Raw genomic sequence first — 22,791 nt, 5'->3', positions numbered from 1 at the left:
TTATTGTACCATCATCTCTAAAATAGAGTCTATGGAAAAAAATAAAAAAAGATCATATGTAGTTAGTATGTTATAGCAAGGTAGCAATGTATGGTGCTAGTCTTTTTCCAACTCAGGATCAGATTGATTCCTGGCCTTGTTTAGGAGAGAAATGTTCTTATTTTACTTCCATCATGACCAGTGTTTTTTCTGAAGCTTCCATGATCACAAGCAGTTACTGTCTCTCATCCTTCTCTGCACAATCTTCCCAGAAATGTCATTAAAAGTGTCTTGCATCATTTTGTGAGTGCTCTCAACCAATCCAGAAATATCCTGTAAGTCAAACCCTTGCGTTTCTATCTTGGGCAAAATCCGAACAATTATATTACCTATTGGAGATCAAAGAGAGATAGAAAAATGAAAGACAATAATTTTATTTTTATTTTTAATCCCATTTATATCCCGCCCTTCTCCGAAGACTCAGGGCGGCTTACAATTTAAGCACAAACCAATGTGCTTAGCAATAGCCTTCATTCTATGTATATGCCTGCTTATTAGGGCTTTCGCCCCCCCCCCCCAAGCAGCATTATTACAAAGTCAGCTTACTGCCCCCAACAATCTGGGTCCTCATAATCTTATGTAGAAACTGGATATTTCCAGAAAGGATTAAGTTGCTCAAGAAAGAGATAGGAATAGCATTTAAATAGCACCTATATTCTCGCTGCAGCTGATGTTAGAGGCACATGCAGATGATTGTTAAATTACAGAATATTGTCCAGGAAACTGCTTGGAATTACACCACATAAGTATCATATTTGGAGGAGTTTTGAACAGTTATTAACATGAATATTGGGCTGCAGCCTCAAAGTATAATTGCTTTAATTCTGGAATGAACATAGTCTAGACAAAAATCTCACATGCTTAAACTGTAGTTGGAATATAAACAAAGGAAATCTGAATACTTTCCTACAAAGCCTAGAAATTACATAAAGAAATTGCATTAATCTTTTTGAAAGAAAAGGCTAGAATTCTTTCTTTACAGTATCTAGTCTTCTCCCTTACTGAAGCTTATTTAACTGGGTCCATTTGGAAGTAGATTTATCATCTTGTTTACTATTTGTATAGGAAAGGTCTTTTTATATAAAAAGTAAACATAAGTAAATGAGGATTAACTTCTAATTCTCTGGATGAGACTTTCAGCTCCTAAATGTTCAGCAAGAGAAACATTTAGATTTACTGTATTTTAGTTAGAATCCTGATTATGTACAAATATACAAATCTGGTAGGAATAAATATTGTTGCCAGAAATGTTCTAATATTTTTATAATTACAACCAGTAATCATAAGATTCAAGAATCTTTTTCAGAGGACGTCAAATTGAGTAAACAGTGCCCTTTGAATTTGGAGCATAGGATAAGATGCAGTTATATGTCTGTGAGAAAATTAGTATTTTAAGAGAATGTAAATTTCTGCTTCTTTGCTTTTCGGCACAGTGCATACATTAAAAGAGTTGAATAATATTTTATGTTAAAGGTCCAGGTTTGTGTGAAGGACAGAAAGAGACAGACAGATAGTTTCTAGGATGAATAATAGGACAGAGATAGAAGAAATGAGCTGGATCTTGGGATATGATGGATTTCAATAGGGGAGCCTAGGTTAGTTGCCTCTATTTGTTGCATATTTCTAGATAATCTAAATTTCACAAATACCTCAATTGTCATTACTGTCTAAACCAGGGGTTCCCAACCAGGGATGCGAGATGATATTCCAGGGGGTGCGAAAACTTGGGTTTTCAAAATTATAGTGCATATGCATAATTCATTGCCATTGTTTCAAACTTTTGTAAGGGCTGCAAGAATATATCAGAAGTGTTCTAGGGGTACGGGGTATAGAAAAGGTTGGGAGCCGCTGATCTAAACTATAAGCAAAAAATTCTAAATTTGCATCTAAATATGTAAACTACTATATGGAAATATCATACAAATCTCTGGTGAAAGGTGATGAAAAAAATTCTTTCTGTAAACAGAACTATTAATCTATGAAATTTGTATATCACCATAATCAAAATGAGTGAATAGAATTTTTATTGCTTGCATTGCTTTCTAAGCAAGACTGAGCAACTGATGGCAATTAAAAAGAAAAATCTGGGCATGGTTCTTTGTCATTTAGACTTACCTGGCTCAAATTTCTTATCCTTGAAACTGTAAAAATCTGCATAAGAAGATATCACAATGGGGACAATGGGGACCTAAAAGATAAAAAGGCAGTTGAAAGATAGAATCTTGGAGAATTGCATCATGGGTTTTTCCCTCCTTTCTAACAGTTTTCTGCAGTTTTACAACAACTTTCACTAATCTAACTATCTCTGGATGTGTGGACTTCCAGAATTCCCTCACCAATGTGGCCATTGCTGACTGTTCTAGAAGTTGGAGATATCTGGAAAATATCCAGATAGGTAAAGATTAATTCACACCTTCTCTGAACAGGATTCTAAAGTTTTAAATAGTACTTGTAATTGATTAGGAATAAACATTTTAGGATCAACAAGTCAATAAATCTCCTGATTTCTCCATTTTCTGTGGAAATTAATTCTACTTGATGTATTAGGAGAAGTGGGTGCTACTTCATGAAATTTACACTATATAATTTTCTCCAAACCATTGAAGTCCTATTGTTTTGACTTACAAGCCCTATAACTCCCAGTCAATATGGCAATGTTGAGTGGGAATTATGAGAGGCCATATCTGGATGTCATTAGGATCACGAAACAAGCAAAAGAAATGTATTAGATGTTGAAATGCCACAAAATGTTTATAACACATTTCTGAATTATCAGCTTTTAAATATGTTGCCATGTGTATCAAGGCTGAGTATACTTCAAAAATGATTAGGCAGAAATTCTTTAGACTTCACACAAGTATGGCACTTCCCTGTTATTCATAAAAATAGCCCATATGAATCTGAAAAAAGTTTCTACTTCAATGAAGATAGATATTACACTTGTGCAAATTCCAAAGCACTTTTCCAAATAATCTTTGAAGTATGCCCAGCCTTAATAGGTATGCCTCAGTAGTACCTGGATGTCTGTGTCTAGGCTTGAGAGCTAAAGCTCAGGTTAGTAGTTGGAAGGGAGACCACTAAGAAATCCCAGGATTGTAAGATAGCCTTGGAAGTAAAAAAAACAAAACACTTCAAGAGGAGGCAAAGCTACACCACTGTTGTATTGTTCCAAGATAACAGCAATATGTGTTATCAGGAGTTAAGCTCCTCCTGAAGGCATCTTACTTTTATTTCTGCTCAAGTAAGCTTTTATCCATATGTAAAATGAAAAGCCCCTTCATGGATTACTGCCTTGTCGTGGCGAAGGGGCTTGCATAATTCAATGAAGCTATGAGCTATGCCGTGCAGGGCCACCCAAGACGGACAGGTTATAGCCGAGAGTTCTGACAAAACGTGATCCACTGGAGAAGGAAATGGCAACCCACTCCAGTATCTTTGCCATGAAAACCCTATGGACAGTACCAAAAGGCAAAACGATATGACGCTGGAAGATGAGCCCCTCAGGTCGGAAGGCGTCCAATATGCTACTGGGGAAGAGCAGAGGGCTAGTACTAGTAGCGCCAGAAAGAATGAAGCGACTGGGCCAAAGCCGAAAGGACGCTCAGCTGTGGATGTGTCTGGTGGTGAAAGGAAAGTCCGATGCTGTAAAGATTTTTTCTCCATAGGAACCTGGAATGTAAGAACCATGAATCAAGGAAAGCTGGACATGGTCAAACAAGAGATGACAAGACTGAACATCGACATCTTAGGTATCAGCGAACTAAAATGGACAGGAATGGGTGAATTTAATTCAGATGACCATCAGGTATACTACTGCGGGCAAGAATCCCTCAGAAGAAATGGAGTAGCCTTCATAGTCAATAAAAGAGTAGGAAAAGCAATACTGGGATACAATCCTCAAAATGACAGAATGATCTCAGTTCGAATCCAAGGCAAACCATTCAATATCACAGTAGTCCAAGTCTATGCCCCAACCACCAGTGCTGAAGAGGATGAAATTGACCGGTTCTATGAAGCCCTACAGCACCTTATAGAACTAACACCCAAAAATGATGTCCTTATCATCATGGGGGATTGGAATGCTAAAGTAGGAAGCCAAAAGATAACTGGAGGCAAGTTTGGCCTTGGAGTACAAAATGAAGCAGGGCACAGGCTGATAGAATTTTGTCAAGAGAATACGATAGTCATAGCAAACACTCTTTTCCAACAACCCAAGAGACGGCTCTACACATGGACATCACCAGACGGTCAACACAGAAATCAGATTGACTATATGCTCTGCAACCAAAGATGGAGAAGCTCTATACAGTCAGTAAAAACAAGACCAGGAGCTGACTGTGGCTCAGACCATGAGCTTCTCGTTGCAAAGTTTAGGCTTAAACTGAAGAAAGTAGGGAAAAGCACTAGGCCACTCAGGTATGAATTAAATCATATCCCTGTTGAATATACAGTAGAGGTGACAAATAGATTTAAGGAATTAGATCTGATAGACAGAGTGCCTGAAGAACTATGGACAGAGGTTCGTGACATTGTACAACAGGTAGCAAACAAAACCATCCCAAAGAAAAAGAAATGCAAGAAAGCAAAATGGTTGTCTGAGGAAGCTGTGCAAATAGCTGAGGAAAGGAGGGAAGCGAAAGGCAAGGGAGAAAAACATAGATATACCCAATTGAATGCAGAATTCCAGAGAATAGCTAGAAGAGATAAGAATGCCTTCTTAAATGAACAGTGCAAAGAAATAGAAGAAAACAATAGAATAGGGAGGACCAGAGATCTTTTCAAGAAAATTGGAGAGATGAAGGGAACGTTTAATGCAAAAATGGGCATGATAAAGGACCAAAATGGCAGGGACCTAACAGAGGCAGAAGAGATTAAGAAGAGGTGGCAAAATTACACAGAAGAACTATACAAGAATGAGCTTAACATCCCAGATAATCACAATGAGGTGGTCACTGACCTCGAGCCAGACATCCTAGAATGTGAAGTGAAGTGGGCCTTAGAAAAGCTGAGCAACAACAAAGCTAGTGGAGGTGACAGTATTCCAGCTGAGCTATTCAAAATCTTAAAAGACAATGCAGTAAAAGTGCTACACTCAATTTGCCAGCAAATTTGGAAAACTCAACAGTGGCCACAGGATTGGAAAAGATCAGTTTACATTCCAATTCCAAAGAAAGGCAGTGCCAAAGAATGTTCAAACTATCGCACCATTGCACTCATTTCTCATGCTAGTAAAGTCATGCTTAAAATCTTACAAGCTAGACTTCAGCAGTATGTGGATCGAGAACTACCAGAAGTACAGGCAGGATTTCAAAGAGGCAGAGGAACTAGAGATCAAATTGCCAACATAGGCTGGATCATGGAGAAAGCTAGCGAGTTCCAGAAAAACATCTACTTCTGCTTCATTGACTATGCTAAAGCCTTTGATTGTGTGGATCATAACAAACTGTGGCAAGTTCTTAAAGAGATGGGAGTACCAGACCATCTTATTTGTCTCTTGAGAAACCTATATGCGGGTCAAGAAGCAACAGTGAGAACTGGACACGGAACCACTGATTGGTTCAAAATTGGGAAAGGAGTCCGGCAAGGCTGTATACTGTCGCCCTGCCTATTTAACTTATATGCAGAGCACATCATGAGAAAGGCAGGGCTAGATGAATCAAAAGTTGGAATTAAGATTGCCGGAAGAAATATCAACAACCTAAGATACGCAGATGATACCACTCTAATGGCAGAAAGTGAAGAAGAACTAAAGAGCCTCTTGTTGCGGGTGAAGAAGGAGAGTGCAAAACTTGGGTTGAAACTTAACATTAAGAAAACCAAGATCATGGCATCTGGCCCTCTCAATTCCTGGCAAATAGATGGGGAAGAAATGGAGGTAGTGACAGATTTTATTTTCCTGGGCTCCAAGATCACTGCATATGGGGACTGTAGCCAAGAAATTAAAAGACGCTTGCTCCTGGGGAGGAAAGCCATGGCAAATCTAGACAGCATACTAAAAAGCAGAGACATCACCCTGTCAACAAAAGTGCGTATAGTCAAGGCTATGGTCTTCCCAGTTGCAATGTATGGCAGTGAAAGCTGGACCATAAGAAAGGCTGAGCACCAAAGAATTGAGGCCTTTGAACTATGGTGCTGGAGAAGACTCCTGCGAGTCCCTTGGACTGCAAGGTGATCAAACCAGTCAGTCCTAGAGGAGATCAATCCCGACTGCTCTTTAGAAGGCCAGATCCTGAAGCTAAAACTCAAATACTTTGGCCACCTAATGAGAAGGAAGGACTCACTGGAGAAGAGTCTAATGCTGGGAAAGATCGAGGGCAATAGAAGAAGGGGACGACAGAGAATGAGGTGGCTGGATGGAGTCACTGAAGCAGTAGGCGTGAGCTTAAATGGACTCCAGAAGATGGTAGAGGACAGGAAGGCCTGGAGGAATGTTGTCCATAGGGTCGCGATGGGTCGGACACGACTTCGCAGCTAACAACAACAACAACAAAATGAAAAGAAAGAATGAAAAAAATGGAAACAGCAATTTCATTTTACTTATAAAAAAGGTAAAGGTTCCCCCGCACATGCGTGCTTGTCGTTTCCGACTCTAGGGGCCGGTGCTCATCTCCGTTTCAAAGCCGAAGAGCCAGCGCTTGTCCGAGGACGTCTCCATGGTCATGTGGCCGGCATGACTAGACACCAAAGGCGCACGGAACGCTGTTACCTTCCCACCGTAGTGGTCCCTATTTTTCTACTTGCATTTTTACGTGCTTTCGAACTGCTAGGTTGGCAGAAGCTGGGACGAGTAACAGGCGCTCACTCTGTTACGCGGCACTCGGGATTCGACCCGCCAACCTGCCGACTTTCTGATCGACAAGCTCAGTGTCCTAACCCACTGAGCCACCGCGTCCCTTTTATTTTACTTATATAAAGTCGCAATTTCTCAAAGGTATTTTACTAATCACTTTTAAATCTGAACTGCGGTATTTATGATAGCACTTGACATCTGTAATGGAAAATGGGAAAGACCTTGGGAGCCTAGGTAAAGAGGCACTTCCAGAGTCAGATAGGAACCCATAGCTCAGTTCAGAGTCAGATAAGAGCTCATAGCTGGATAGTAGGCAAGGAAAGAGACTCAGAAGAGACCTTCTCTAGTTTCTTTGGCAGTAAAGGAGGCGGACAAATTGTACTTTCATACTTGTAAGATTATTCAGTCAATATAGTATTACAATAAAGTAGAATTAATGTTTGTGATTCCTATCTGGTTTACCCTGCAGTGCTGACAACATCTGAGTCAGAATTTCTCTCTTCCACAAAGCATCAGCTTTAGGAACTTTTTACCTGAGCCTTTACAGCCAAGTGAAAGGCACCCCGCTTGAAGGGAAGCATGGTGTCCTCTCGGTTCCTAGTACCTTCTGGATAAACCCATATCCTTAACTGGGTAGGTGAACAGCAGGGGAAAACAAAAAAGACCACCAGTTACAATGTGAAAAGTGCAGCCTATCTTCTGAAAACATTTCAGGCCTTATTCAGCTATTTTGTCTAAAGAATTGCCCTACTACCCAGAAAAGAAATGCACAGCCTGACTCATTCTTAATCTGCTATTTCCTATGCTAACTGCCCCAGGTTGACTGGGAAAGGATGGAGTGAAAAATGAGCTCATATCCCAAGGAAGAACCTTTGAATGACTAGGTCCCAATAAAAAAGAGGCATATTAGGGACATTTGCTTTTAAGATAGACAAATAGAGGCTCTCTGCAATCTTCTGGCTGAATTCATAAAAGTCAGGGAATCTGGAAAAAGTTTGCCATATTACTCATCTTTACCGTTTCTATAAAATAGCTAGAGTTTTCCGCTTAACTCATCCTTTTACTCCAGGAATAAACAACACACTACATATGAATAAATCACTCTCAATTGATGTCAACAGCATCTCTGCCCACCTTATTTCTTTCTTATTTCTCAAAATAAGAAAGAAAATACATATGTTGCAAAGGACCTGCAAGGTTATTAGAAATCATCAGGGGGTGGGAGAGGGAAGGAACTCTTTCATCTTTTGCTAAAGGTCAACAGGTATTTAGTGAGGAACCATGGCTAGAGTGGCAGCCATTTTGTGAACAGAACATTTTTCAGAGGAGCCATTTTGTGATGCCCCACCTCAGCCACTCATTTTAAATTCTAATGAGTGGCAGGTCTAAGGTTTTTATTCTAATTTTTTTCCTCATAGGAGTAGATCTGTGATTCCAGAAAGGCATAGTCCAAGAGTAGTATGCTTGGATTGTCATTGCCTTTCCATGTTTGGTAAAGGCTGCATCAGTTAAAGGCTGGGGATATTAGCAAGGGAGGGGAGGTAGGAAAAACTCTTCCAGGTTTCAGGATACCCTAGTTTGGACACTGTCGTGCCTCCATATTAGCAATCCCAGCATTCACCATCTGCCCCTCTGAAGTAAACTTTTCCACACATCTATTTCTATTCTATTCTCCCTAAAGCACCAAATACCAATTCTCCCTCCATTTGTCTTTTATTCAGACAGAGAGAAAATGTCTTTAGAGCCAAAATTGAGATAATAGTGGCAGAACTGTATCCTTTACATGGACATATTCATGTATTTTCTTGGCATCATGTATGAAAATGGTTTGCCAGTGCTATCTTCTAGGATATTTTCCTAATTTTGTAATCTAGCCAACTCTAGGATTTCCTAGCAGTCCCTCATCCAAGTCCTGGCTGGCTGTAATCTTGCTTAGCTTCTTTGACATCCAATCAGGTTGGCAAGAGATTGTATTCATCATCATCATCATCATCATCATCATCATCATAATAGACCTTTATTGTCAAAGTACAACATGTGTACATTGAGATTAGCTGAGCCTCCCCCCGTGCTCTCTCCCCCCAACACAGTTACAACAAACCCTCCATCCTACCACACCATGTGAACCAACTACACCACACACCGGCCTCCCAAGTCAATTCTCCATAAGTTCACAAAGATTATATCCCATTTAAAAGCCTAACAGCCCACGGATAAAAACTATTTTTCAGCCTGTTGGTACGGCTGGCTATACTCCTATATCTCTTACCGGATGGTAGGAGAGTAAAGAGATACCGTCCAGGGTGTGAGTCATCCCTGAGAATCTTCCTCTTCCAAGGCAGCAAGCCCTGGCGATGTCATCCAGTGGTGTCAGGGAACAGCCCACAATGTCTTGTGCTGTGCTCACTACCCTCTGTAATACTTTCCTATCCGCAGCTGTCAGACCAGCATACCAAACCACAATACCATACGAGAGGACGCTCTCTATAGTTAACCAGTAAAAGAGGGTCATTAGCCGTTGTTCTACCCTGTTCTTTCTCAAGACCCTAAGAAAGTGAAGCCTCTGTTGGGCCTTTCTAGCCACTTGGGTTGTGTTAACTTTCCAGGTCAGATCTTCACAGAGGTAGACTCCCAGAAATTTAAAGGAGGAAACTCTCCACACAGTCCTCCCCGATGTAAAGTGGGGTAGGTTCCTCCTTTTTTCTCCGGAGGTCTAACACCATCTCTTTCATCTTGACAATGTTCAGGTGCAAGTTGTTGTTACTACACCATATGGATAGTTTTTGTACCTCCGCCCTATATGCTATCTCATCCCCACCTGTAATAAGACCCACCACAGTTGTATCATCTGCGAACTTGATTATCGCAGTGGATGGGTCAGATGATACACAATCATAAGTGTATAAAGAGTACAGGTAGGGGCTAAGCACACAGCCCTGTGGCGTGCCGGTGCAAAGCTTCAGGGGGGTGGACAAAGCAGACCCGACCCTCACTGTTTGTAACCGATCCCTAAGAAAGTCTTGAATCCAATCGCTGATGGCGGGGGAGAATTTCAAGTTAGTCAGCTTCTCGATGAGAATGCTCGGCAAAATGGTGTTGAAAGCCAAGCTGTAGTCAACAAAAAGCATTCTGACATAACTTCCAGGTCTCTCGAGATGACTTGCTACAGAGTGTAAAGCAGTAGCTATGGCATTGTCTGTCGACCTATTTCCCCTGTAGGCAAATTGATGTTTATCAAAGTCCAGTGGGAGGCATGTCCTAAGATGTTGGAGAACCAATCTTTTGAAGCATTTCATGACTACAGACATTAATGCAATAGGTCTGTATTCATTGAGGCACTCAACTGCAGTTTTCTTGGGGACTGGGACAATGGTAGCTGCTTTCAAGCACGATGGTACACATGCCGTTTGCAAGGAGATGTTAAAAATCCTTGTCAGGACCCCTGCTAATTGATCGGCACAATTCCTGACCACTGTCCCCAGCACCCCATCTGGGATTCACAGCCTTCAATACAGCTCTCACTTGGTGTTCACACAGGGTGAGTGGCTGAGAGTCAGAAGGCCGGCCAGCAAAGACTACAGGGTCTGGTCTTTTAACCTCGTTGTGGGCGAAGAAGATATTCAGCTCCTCAGCCAACGAGGCATCGGTGTTTGCCATGCTCCTCGTGCTGCCCTTATAGTTGGTTAAGTGCTGCAGTCCCTGCCATATTTGCCTCGGATCGTTATTCGCTAAGTGATTCTCCACCTTTTGTTTGTATTGTTGTTTTGCCATCCTAATGCCTCTTCTGAGATTTGCCCTGGCCTCTCTGTATGCATTCCTGTCCCCTGCCTTAAAGGTAGAATCCCGGGCTCTCAGGAGTGATCGTATCTCTGCAGTCATCCAGGGTTTACAGTTCCCGTAAACTCTAATGCACTTATCTGTTGTCACACTATCAGTGCATGTTCTAATATAAGAGAGTACGGCCATCTGTATTTTAATTTAGAAGGCTTCAGAATAACTCAGCTATAATGAGATATACTGGTTTCTTCCATGTGTAGCCATTGAGGTGTAATATATTCAGTGGCTAATTGTTTAAGATTCCATATAAAAGAAGGGTGGTGAAGAGGCCAGTTTTTATAGTAAGATGGTATCATAAATTAACTTCTCTTCACATTCTCACCGTTAACAGTATTTGGAACTAAGCTGAGAATAATAGTAAAGAGGAGAAATAGAGGGAGGCAATCATTTCTAAAAGCTTGAGCATCCATATATCACTTTGTCCCTTCCAGTTATGTGAGCAAGGTAGGCTCAAAGAACTAATGGTCCTTTAACAAAGATAATCCCCACACACACACACACAAAATACACAAGAGCATTCCTGATTTCAGGGATCCTTCCTCTGCAGACAAAGAGGTTTTAGGTAATTTGAGATCTTAGGAGCATTTGTTTTAGTACCTATACGATGCAGGTTTTTAAAACTATTGTCCTAAGGCTATCTTTCCCAGCAAGTGCCATCCAGATGTGTTGGATTTCAAATACCCATAAACCTCAACTAGCAGGGCTTTCATTATAAGGATAAGTCCAACTTCACTCATTGAAGGAGAGTGGGGAAGACGCTTGGAGAAGAGGAAGTTGCTGAATACTAGGTCAGATTATCTGTCCATCTAGCCAAGTCCAATCTTCTCTGGTTGCCAATGACTTCAAGATTTCAGTCAGAAATTGAATTCTCATTTGCTCCTTCTAATTGTAAATACTAGAACTTGGGATCTTCTGTGAACAAAGAACATAGCTTTCACCAGTGGTGGGATTCAAATATGTGAGCAACCGGTTCCGGAAGTCCATTCTGTGCCTAGGCAACAAAAAGTTAGCTATTGGTTCTGCCGAAGTGGTGCGAACTGGCTGAATCCCATCCCTGGCTTTCACCTTGACGAATAGTCCATACCAACAGCTGCAGCAGTTTTACAACCATACTTGGATCCCTTCCATTTTCATGCTTCTTCCAAAATAAAATAATATCCCCAAATTTCTCTCTCAGTGCTCACCTTCTCATGCTGCATCCTCTCTGCAAGGTGCTCTAAAGTGTCCCTTGCTTGGCGCTTCTTTTTGCGATCAATGAAAACTAAGTTGCATAACCAGGCAGAGAAACCCACAGGCCCCCAGTATAGCAGCTCTTTTTTGGTAATTGGTACACAGCGCTTTGGCAGGACCTCTGCCATTGCTAGAGAGAAAGAAAGAAAGAAACAGAGGAATGAGAAATAATAATCTGAAATTCAAATAATCTGAATAATCCAGATATACAATATTATTTCCTAACGTATCTCCCAAATCAACCTACTATGCAATTTTGAGGCTGGGAAGAGTGGAAAACAAAATCATACTTACTCTGGGTTTACAAACTGTATTAAGCCATAATGTGATTTATTTTATTTGTGTGAATTCAGTCACTGTAGTTTATGAAATACATATTAAACAAAAAAATAAATAGACGAGTGGCGCAGAACGGTGTTCAGAAAAACTGGATGACTTTTGAGATTGACAGTGGCTTGGAGAGACTGTCTGGTGAATTTAACCCTTTTTGTAATGTCTTAATAGACTTTTTTCTTTCTTTTTTCCCATTCAGGTGTTTGTTTTATCTCCATCCATCTCTTTTCTTTCTCTTTCCTTTCTCTATTTCCCTCCTAATTTTTGGCTATATCTATTGAAAACAGTATAGGTTTGTACAGGTAGTCCTCGACTCATGAGTCTGCCTGCTATGGTTGCAAGTTGTGATGGTCATTAAGTGAGGTGACATGATTACCTCACTTAATAACCCTGATCCTTGCTCTCCCTGATGCAATCATTAAATGAGTGCCCAGATCATTAAGTAAAATTGCCTTAGGGGGTTCCAAAGTCTCCCCCACCCCTGAGATCCCCCATGCTTTACTTCCCACCCCTCAGAGTTCTCACAGGTCTTGGACCTGGTTTTCCCTACATTGGTTCCTGTAGGCCTATTCTCATTTCACAGGAGGGAATGGCCACAAGAAACTGTTATCATACCAAAATGGCAGCCACTTCCAGGAGGTAACTGTGCAGTTTAGGGTTGGAAGGGTCTGTTCTGCTTCCTTAATACGGTCTGTACCATACTGTGGAGATTTCTGATGCTTTCTGTAATGCTGCACAGAGTAAATTAGGGAAGCAGAATTGACTGTTTTGTCCCTGGGCTGGGTGGTTGCATTCCAGAAGCAGCCATCATGTTCAGATCAGTCACAATTCCTTGTGGCTGCTTAGAAAATGGCAAGCCCTTCTGGGATGCAGCCACTCAGCCCAGAGACACAATGGGGTAAAGTGGCTTGCCTTTCTTCCCTAACTTGAAATCCAGAGCCCCTGTTCTTATCTTTGAAAAGTAAATGCACAGTGGGGGAGGAGGGGGTGAAGATCTGGAAGGTGGGAAGGGCCAAAGCTTGTGAGGACCAGTGGGAGGGAAAAGCTTCCCTTACTTCAAAATGGGGTTGTAAGTAGCTTTTGGAGGGCTCTGTCATAACTTTGAAAGGTTACTAAGCAGACAGATGTAGGTTGAGGACTACTTGTAATGGCGTGTTTCTGAATGCAACATAATGGTTGCTCTATGCAGATGGGAGTCAATATTATTAAGTGGGCTACCTTATTTTACTGGTAATTTGTTTTAATCAGTAGTTTTTCAGTATATTTTTTTCATGGCCTTGCCTTGAACAGTGTATGGCTTCCAGTAGGTAAATGCAACACATAATATGATACACACATTTATAGGGTTGGGTGGGTGGGTGAGAGAATATTTCTAGGAACTGCATGAGCTGAAGTTGCTAACCATAAGCTAATTAGGTGAGGGACATTACATATGGTCTTTTTTCTGTCTTTGTTCTTTCTATCTACTTTTTTGGAGATGATCTTAAATTAAAAGTTGTCTTATTATTTTATATAGTTTTAAGTTTACCAGCAGCAATTGAAGTGGATATTATACAATACTGTATCTGTTCAGTTATATTGTATGATTTGCCAAGTGTATATTTATAAAAAAAAATAAGCAGGTAGACCTTTTGTCAATAATTTCCAAGTGAGCAAACCTTTTGCAACTTTATCTGGATGCATCAAAATATTGCAGAACTCAGATTTAGAAATTTTTACTTTATTTGGAATTTTTACTTTATTTTAAAACATCTCTTTAAAACTGGAAGCTTCTAGCTACTAAGATTCATCCTGTGCTTTTATCTTGCCTTGTATTCATGGGGAAAGAAGATTGAGAGGACAATATAAATAAAAGTCATTAATAACATTCAAATCATTTAGAATCAAAATTCAAAACATTCATACAGCATTCCAGATGTGATAGGCTATTTGCATACCAAGAAGATCAAAATTTGTCTGATGGTTGCAAACAATCACATATGATTGCTTGATATTCAAATTCTCAGAGCCCTGCACAGTGAATGTGATGTTGTAGATATATTTGAGTGGACGAATGCAGTAGCAGACTAACCTGTAAAGAGCAGAAAACAAAAATATAAATTAGGGGAAACGTCTTCAAAGTAATCAATATTAACACCCCCCTGAAGAACATTATTGTTGTTGTTGCTATTATTGTTATTCATAGTTAAAATCAGGGCTTTTTTTGTCATAGAACGCTCAGAGCGGAGTTCCGGCACCTTTTTTGGATGGAACCTTGTAGGGTAGGCAAGGCAGGTTGTATGACGTGTGAGTTCCGGCACCTTTTTCTTTTACAAAAAAAGCACTGGTTAAAATAGTATTTATTACATTATTTTCATATAAAATGTTTGGGGGTTGACCACCTAAAGAATTTGGGGACACATGGTTTAGGAAAAAAAGAACACATTGCAACTCTTTCTTTTCTTTTCCATCTTGTATTCACTGCAGCTCACTTAATCAGATGCATAATATTATGACATGGTACATGGGAATAACTTTGGAGAGAGGGATGGGAGAGATGTTGCCCAGCGAATGACCTTGGGGGTGGGAAGAGATGTTGCCCAGAGAAGAGGGAGCAGCCCATAGCTGTTTAATGGTAAGAGAAAAAAAATTCAGAAAGAATCTTTTCTGACTTATGAGGTTGAAAAAAGAGATGGTAGGAGATTTGTACTTTCAGACTTGCAAGATTCTGCTAGGTACCCTTGCAATAAAGTAGAATGTAGTAGTAGTAGTAGTAGTAGTAGTAGTAGTAGTAGTAGTAGTAGTGATGTTGGAAGAGGCCATAGAGTTGGAAGGGAATTTAGCTCATTAGAACTGGAGAAGATAACAAAATACAAAGACCTACAAATAGAAATAGAAAGACTGTGGCAAAGGCAAGCTAGGGTAGTACCAATAGTAATAGGTGCCTTGGGTGCAATCCCAAAACAACTGGAGCACTATTGGCATTGACAAATTCGCCATTAGTCAATTGCAAAAGGTGGCCTTACTAGGAACTGCTTCCATCCTGCGACGATATCTATAATACCATCAAACATCCACATCTGCCTATCCCAGGTCCTTGGTAAGGACTCGACAGGTAGACAAAAATGCCAAATCCAATCTGAGCATCTGGCTGACTGCAATGACTAATAATAATGTTGGAAGGGGCCATAGAGTTGGAATGGAATTTAGCTCATTTGATCTGTTCTCTCTGTTAATGTCCTTGGGAAGGCTAACAAGGAGGACTGAAACTGGGGTGTGATGGTAGGGGGAAACACCCAGAATCACTTATATGACATGGGCAGTCTAAAAGTAATAAAATAAAATAAATAGTTTGTGGGGGAAAGAGATGGGAAGATAAATTGATTATGAACATGAATATTACATGTGAGACAAATTAAAGCTACTTTATCAATTAACAATTATAACATGTTAAAAACAATTTGTGTATGTTGACATTGAAATTGCTTGAAATCTTTTGAAGTATCTTCAAAAAGATTTTGTTCGATGTTGTTAAAATCCTATTTTCCCTAAAAAGTCACTTTATGGTTTGCTGTGGACTGTGCTAGAAGATTGAAATGTTCTGATATTACTTTGAGTCCTGATTTCAAACTTGTTTCCATTAATCCTTTTTTACAAAATATTTGTTCAATTTATTCTACATAAAATTCAGAAGGCATTGTTGGCAGATGATGGCATGTGTAGGCATCTCTAATTTTCTTTTTGTATCTGTTGGGGCCTGTGATGGGACAAATCAAAAATGGTATTGTAGGATCTTATTATCTGTTTTTCTTTTTGATTGTGAAAAAAAACAGGCTGGATGGTTGTATGCTAGTATGGGCTTGCATACTCAATGCTTGAGAAAATGCAATGTCATTGTACAGCATGGGCTGTAACCTATTTATAATGTATTTGAATGGTTTGAGCTGTAGGTGACAAACTGTAGAACAGAGGTGTCAAACTCGCAACGTCACATGACCTGTTGTGACATATCGCGACTTTTTTGCCATCGCCGGCAATGGGGTGGACACAATGGGGTGCATCCAGCTTGTGGGCCGGCAGTTTGACACCCTTTCTGTAGAATCTTGGTTCTAAATATTCTGTTTCTGTGGTCTGCCCTTTAATAGATCCTCCTGAAAATTGATCTGGCTCCATTGATTTATCCATTGATCTTTTTGGTGGCCAATTTAAAACCTACATCAATTGAGTAACTTTATGTATTTGAGTAAGTGAGCTGTCGTTCACAAAAGTGTATATGCCTTAATAACATTATTCAGAAAAGGTGATACCAATCTCCTGATATTTTGCCATTCTAGAATAACATAGCTATCCTCCTTTAATGTTTACTTATGTTATGGAAATATTATATGGCTATATATTTCCTCTGTTAATTTTTTACTCTTATATTACTGTAGAAGAAAAGCCTCTTTTCATTCCCTTGTTTTATTTATAACCATCTTGGGTTTTAGAATAATACAAGTATGGATCCATATTTCTTCCTACCTGTTCCTCTAATCTTGACTTCCCCTCCCTGATTTTCCATTATTATTTCAATGCCTCCTCAACGTCTTTCTCCCACCACTAAAGAGATTAAAATCTCTCCTACAAGGCACAAATAAGATTCACCTATATCTGACTACAAGCATACAATATTTAAACTTCTTCCTTTACAAGACTTTTGTACCTTTTTCTCAAGTAGTACTGTGTCTAGCACTTTTAATCATTGTTTTACTCAACCTTCTGATCATTCAATTGCATCAAGATATTCTTTCTATCATTGCTTCTATTATTTCCTCTCCTTTCTATATTGTCTGATTGATTTAAAAAGCATCTGTATGCAAGAAATATATATATAAAAACACATCATGTGGTAATGATGAGATGTAGTAAGTTAAACCCACCTCACAGGGTTGTCGCTATGGGGAAAACAGGAGGAAGAAGTACCATGTTTCCCCGAAACACACACACGCACACACACACACACAGAGAGAGAGGGGGGGTATGTATATTCCCCGCACCTGCTTATTTCAGGGCCCCTGCAGCCAGACCACTTGCCACTCAGTGACCTTCCCCCACCCATTCAATGACCCAGCTGCCCACCCACATCTTCCCTTTCACTCCCCTCCCAAGCTGGACTGTCATGCTATGAAGGATGGACAGGGGAGGATTGGTCACCTTACCTAGTCCCCCTCTGCAGTTCTGGAGCCAGGAGGGAGTGATGGCAAAAGACTCTGCCACAGCTGCACAAAAGTTTCATCCACCACTGGAGGGGCTTTTTTCGGTCCTGGCTGCCCCTGCTTCGCTCTGTAGATCACATGCCAGTGGCAACCACTGCCTCCTTCTCCACCAACTGGGTGGCACAAGCCTCCCCTGCCACCTCCTTCCACCTGCCAGACACCTGCTAAAGCTGCCTGTCTGCTCTCTCCCAGCGTCTGCTTGCCTGTGATTGCAACAGCTTACAAAGGTTTCCAGGGCAGATGCTTGAGAGGCGAGGGCAGTGCCGGCAGAACGCACCTTCAGGTGAGGAAAGCAGTGTGGACAGGCAGGGGGCAACTGAAGGGCAAGGGAGACAGCTTGTGCTACCTGGTCCTTCAGCTGCCATCACCCCGTTGTAGCACCCCCATGCTCACAAATTCTCACAGACTCTGCAAGGCTCTCCAATATCTTCCAAGGCCTTCAAAAGCCATGACAGGCTTCTGAAACATTTGGAAGTGGCTTCTGCACAAGTGGGGAAGTCTTCAGTGGCTCCATGCAAACTCTTGAGTGAACAGGCTCCAGGAATGAAGGCTTTGTGCAAAGGGGAACTGCCTCAGATGGGTAACATAGGCCTCTCCACAACAGGAAAAAAATGCCTGGTGGTAAGTGGCACATGACAGGAGCATTGGACAGCAAAGGCAGTGGAGAATGGCACAAGATATTTGTGAGCTGTAGCAGCAGTGCTAGAGTGGATGTAGAGGCCTGGGTTGGTGGCAGCTGGCCAAGACTGCTAAAGACCCTAGGCCTCTATTTCAGATCCAAGCCTGGCCATGTTGCTAACAAATGCTACAGGGCTGAGCTGGGGCAGCTGCACTTTCAGCACATTCCCAGCTTGGCCTATGGCAGCAAGCCTCCCAGGGCTTCTCCCATCCTTTGAAACACCCCCACGTTCTATTTAACGACCAACACAATCGCTTAATGACGCAACTGGGAAAGCCAAGATTGTGCTCATTGAGTGAAACAGCCATGTGGATGCCTCAACATCCAATTAAAATTTCAGGCTCATTTGTGATAATAAATTGATGACTACCTGTAAGGATAGAATACTAGGGAAGATCATAAAGTTCTTGCCAAAACATTTTGTTAATGAGGCTGGAACTGGACAGAAGATGTCACAAAATAGAATGGTCCAGAACTGTTCAGTTATTCTGACACCTGAGACCAAATATAAAGACATTTCCTGCCTAACAGTAAAATTACATCAATGTTGTTTTCACATAACATGCAATCCATCACACTCCAATCACATTTTAATTTAGTATGTTAAGCAAATAGAGTTCATGTAGTTAGTTTACCTATCTTATGTGCATCCAAAAAACGTTTAAACAGGGTTTATGTACTGCACAAACATGGCCACAGATTCTTCAGTGGGGAGTAAAAACAGTTTGAAAAGGACTTGGAGAAATGATAGAAATAACAGGCCCAAAGTAAGAGGTAACTATTAAAAAGCTTCCTTCTCCACCTGCCCTCCTCCAGGTCAGACTGCTTCCTTTCAAAAAGTGACATAAACAAATGGAGGAATGTCAGGGAATTCTGCCTTTATTATTTGCTCTTCATATTCAAAAGCAAATATCTTTCAGGGCTCCAAGTAACCCAGCAAGAGTTCAGTGATCATTTGTTATTCCCTTTAGGGCATGCAATATATTTTCTATATATAATTCTATCTGCTGTTATCAAATGTAATTTAGGTGTGGATATTTCTGAACTTGCTTAAGCTTGCTTATCAGAGAATACACAAAGGACTGGAGGTGTGTAATATATTCTTCTGAGATAATTAAATGTGTATTGAGAAATACATATTTATTTGGCCTTGATGAATTTCAGAGTTTCATTCTAGCTCCGAGTAGAGAGTGAGTGTCAGGACTAGCATCCTGCTACATCACTTTGACCATTTCATGCATACCCTGAGATGACATTTTGAGGACCCCGTAGCAGATCAGCGCACTGCCACTTAAATTGAGATCATCAGACAAGGAAAACGACCCATTACAGTGTACATTTAAGAATTCTAAAGACTAGCTGTTCAACTGGGGGATCAGCCACAGTTGATCCTGACGGATTACTTCTGAGAAGTGCTGAGTTGAGAGCTGTATTACATCTGCCTGTCCTGGGGTGCACCAAGAAATCTTCAAGGGTAGTACATCCTGGCCAGTGCAGTTGGGATTGATCTGACCACATTCCATGAATGCACTGGACAGCAGATGCAGAATCCCTACACGTCAGAGAAGAGAACCCTCAAAAGCGGGTAAGGGAGGGCCAAACTCCCGATGCTCCACCAAATACGACTAGCAAAGAGGGCCAGTGGGCTGCTGAGTGCTTAGCTCATTGGCCAACAGTCATCCCTGCAAGAAGCATCAAGAAGAAAGAGAAAGACCCTCTAAGTTGAAGCAGAGGGGCGGAAAGGAGTGGAGATTGTAAACTTCACACCATCCTCTAATGATGGCAAGGAAACTCCAACCAAGACAACTGAGGTCATTCTTGAGAGCGATAATGGAGGAGAAGATAACCCCATGGACTAGTCTTTTCCAGGAGAGGCAGAATATCAGGACTACCATCCTGCTACACCATGCTCGCTTGCTGCCAACCTGCCATGGTGGCATGAGAGGAATCGAAACAATGCATTGTGCCATCCCGTGAGAGCTGCCGGCCATTCCAAGGTCACACTGTGAAATGCAGAACCCTTCAGCCCATAAAAGCCAGGGACTGTTACCCAAACAATTTGTTAGAATTTAATTGGACACTTGAAGATAACCAGGGAGGAAGGTCGAAACCAGGGAAAAGCTAACTATACCCTTTTGAGTACAAAAATCCCAGATACAGCTTTGCTTCTTCTATAACCATATGGCTTTACTAAAGTGTACTTTCATTAACAATGGATTTCAGAGTCTAACTGACCAAGTTGGGATGGTTGACAGTGAGGGTGGGGGGGGGGGAATGAGTCAGTATAGGGATATTTAATTAGTCAGTTATCAATCATTATTTTAAAAAAATTAAAACAGTCATGTTAGTCATTACCTCTCAGACAGAACCCAGCAAAAAAGAATAGAAAGAATTTAGAGAATGGGGACCATTTTACTCCAAATGGCTGCATTGCACATCCACTTGCATTACACAAACTCATAATGCCTCATTTATGCATATTTTTATATCACTACAACCCAACCAAAATGTTGGTGTTCCACATTTCTTTGTGTTTTTCTTTTATATACACTCTTCTAATTACATTCCTCTTCTGGGTCGTTCTGTTTAGCCACAGGTCCATCAGCCTCATTCTCTTACTCATCTACCCATCTCTTCTGTCACATGCTGCCATACATCACACAACACACTCACACAGTGGCTATACATGTAAGAAACATGCTTTCATTGTAATTTAGCTGTATTCCAGTCAGCTTAATAGCATGGAAGAAAGTGATTGTGAGGAAATGTTTTAAATTTATTAAAAGCTTCTTATGAGGCTTGAGTGATAGAACTCACAAGTGATTCCTTAACCTTAAACAGGCAACAACCAGGCTAGCCAATTGGAACAAAATATAATAAATCCAGATGCCAATCCTCTTCATCTCTATCCAAGGAATCATACTAGAAGGCTTAACAGCATCAACCTCACAACATCCAATTTGTTTATCATTTCATCTTCCAATTTATCTTATTATCTATCAAAAGGGCCTTTCAACAATCCATTGGCAGAATAATCAATTAAGAATCCCAAGACAGAATGCTTATTTGAACAAAAACCCCTCTTTCTGCCACAATTCTTCTCCTTATATCCTTGTTCAAAATAAGCTTTCTTCATTGCTTTTTGTCCACTAACATCAGTATTCTAGTAAAGAGTACATGGTCAACCAAAGTGCTGAAATAAAATTTTATTTTATTATAAAGTATTATGTGTCAGTTGATTGATTCCCCTCCTTTTACAAACAGCCCTGACTTTTTTACATCTGACAAAAACTGTAAAAAGGTTAGGGCTTTTTTAAAAAAGGAGAGGAACCAACCAATCAATAAGCATAAATTTGCCATGAGAAAGAAAATATTCAGAAATCAATTAGAATACCTTTCAGGTTTCATCTATTATTGAATTTAAAGTAGGAATCACAACATAAATTAAATGAAAACATTGAAATAGAATAGCTGCATCAATTCAATTGTGCATCTGTAAAATATTTTTATTTTACTACTGAAGTTAATCTTATTAATAATAGGAGGTTTGTATTTTTATTATTTTATGATTGGGCACTGTAAAGATTTTGAACACCTTCATTTAAATATTAAAATAACAGCATTGCCTCTACGCATTGTATTCAATTTTCTTTTACCATTGCCACTTATAATGCCCCCTCGCCTATCATGTCTGTATACACATAGAAATATTTCTGATTATCTATGGAAACACTTCAGACATCTAATGAAATGGACCATAACCATGAGTTCATACCATAAATAATTGTTAAATCTTTTCAATGCCAATGGATTTTTGAAAGGATAGGCTTGTGAAAAATGGGTGTTGATTAAGTCAAAACCAATATTAAAAGTAATTATGCACTCTTTGCAGGAATTACCCCCAGTTCTCTGCTCTTTCTTTTGTCCCATCAGTCTTGAATAAACCACTCGCAAATGGACATAAATCAGGCCAAAAAAGGATGCCCTTAATAGCAAGATCCATCATTTTTTTTCCACTGTACTTCTAATTTCTTGAAGGAAAAAAAAGGCCATTCTTGATCTAAATCTAAAGGTTCTCATGCTGCTTTGTAGGTAAATCTTTGTCTCCTAGGCTGAAGAATTTGGCTATCACCGGCCTATTTTTCAGAAAAATCTGATGCCAAGACATCTTTTTCTCATCCCCCAAACTGAAGCTGGAATTAACATCTACTCACTTAAAGTTTTCCACTCTTTGTCCATTGAATACAGCTACCCAAGGAGATAATGTGATAGACAGGAATAAAACCCAGCAACTGACAAAGGCCAACTTGCAGAGGAATCTGAAGATCATGCTCCATTGATAAAGTAGAAAGATCACAATTAGTATGAAGGTGGGTAAGAGAAGATCCATTGTTGCTGGAATAAAGGTGCAGATAAATATGGAGGAACAAATAACACTAGGGGAGGAAAACAGATATCCCAGGGTGGAGAAAGGGGGTGGCCCTTCTATAAGATTCAATTGGTGTTGCCTGTGGGAAGGATAGAGGAGGGACACTGACACAGAAATAGGTCAGCAGAGAGTGTGGGAGGGAATGCTCTAGAACTGCATGTGGTGTGTATTCTGAAAGATGAGAAGAAGATTGAACTACAACAGAATAAATCATTCTGAA

The 22,791-nt window shown here is 40.4% G+C and overlaps 1 protein-coding gene across 1 annotated transcript; it reads right to left on the bottom strand.

The window, feature by feature from the left end:
* Window positions 1-22,532, bottom strand: LOC310649268 (1-acyl-sn-glycerol-3-phosphate acyltransferase alpha-like; the record flags this gene model as incomplete). Its single annotated transcript, XM_083377568.1, has 7 exons — window positions 1-29; window positions 219-368; window positions 2,155-2,227; window positions 7,363-7,458; window positions 11,851-12,026; window positions 14,167-14,300; window positions 22,357-22,532. The coding sequence occupies 7 exons, from the start codon at window positions 22,530-22,532 to the stop codon at window positions 1-3; spliced, it is 834 nt and encodes a 277-aa protein (XP_083233694.1).
* Window positions 22,533-22,791: the final 259 nt, after the last annotated feature.

The sequence above is a fragment of the Vipera ursinii genome (genome assembly GCF_947247035.1).
Source record: "Vipera ursinii genome assembly, chromosome: Z".
NCBI lineage: Eukaryota > Metazoa > Chordata > Lepidosauria > Squamata > Viperidae > Vipera > Vipera ursinii.
The sequence above is the reverse complement of the archived record's forward strand: the minus strand, read 5'-3'. Positions and strand labels throughout refer to the sequence as shown.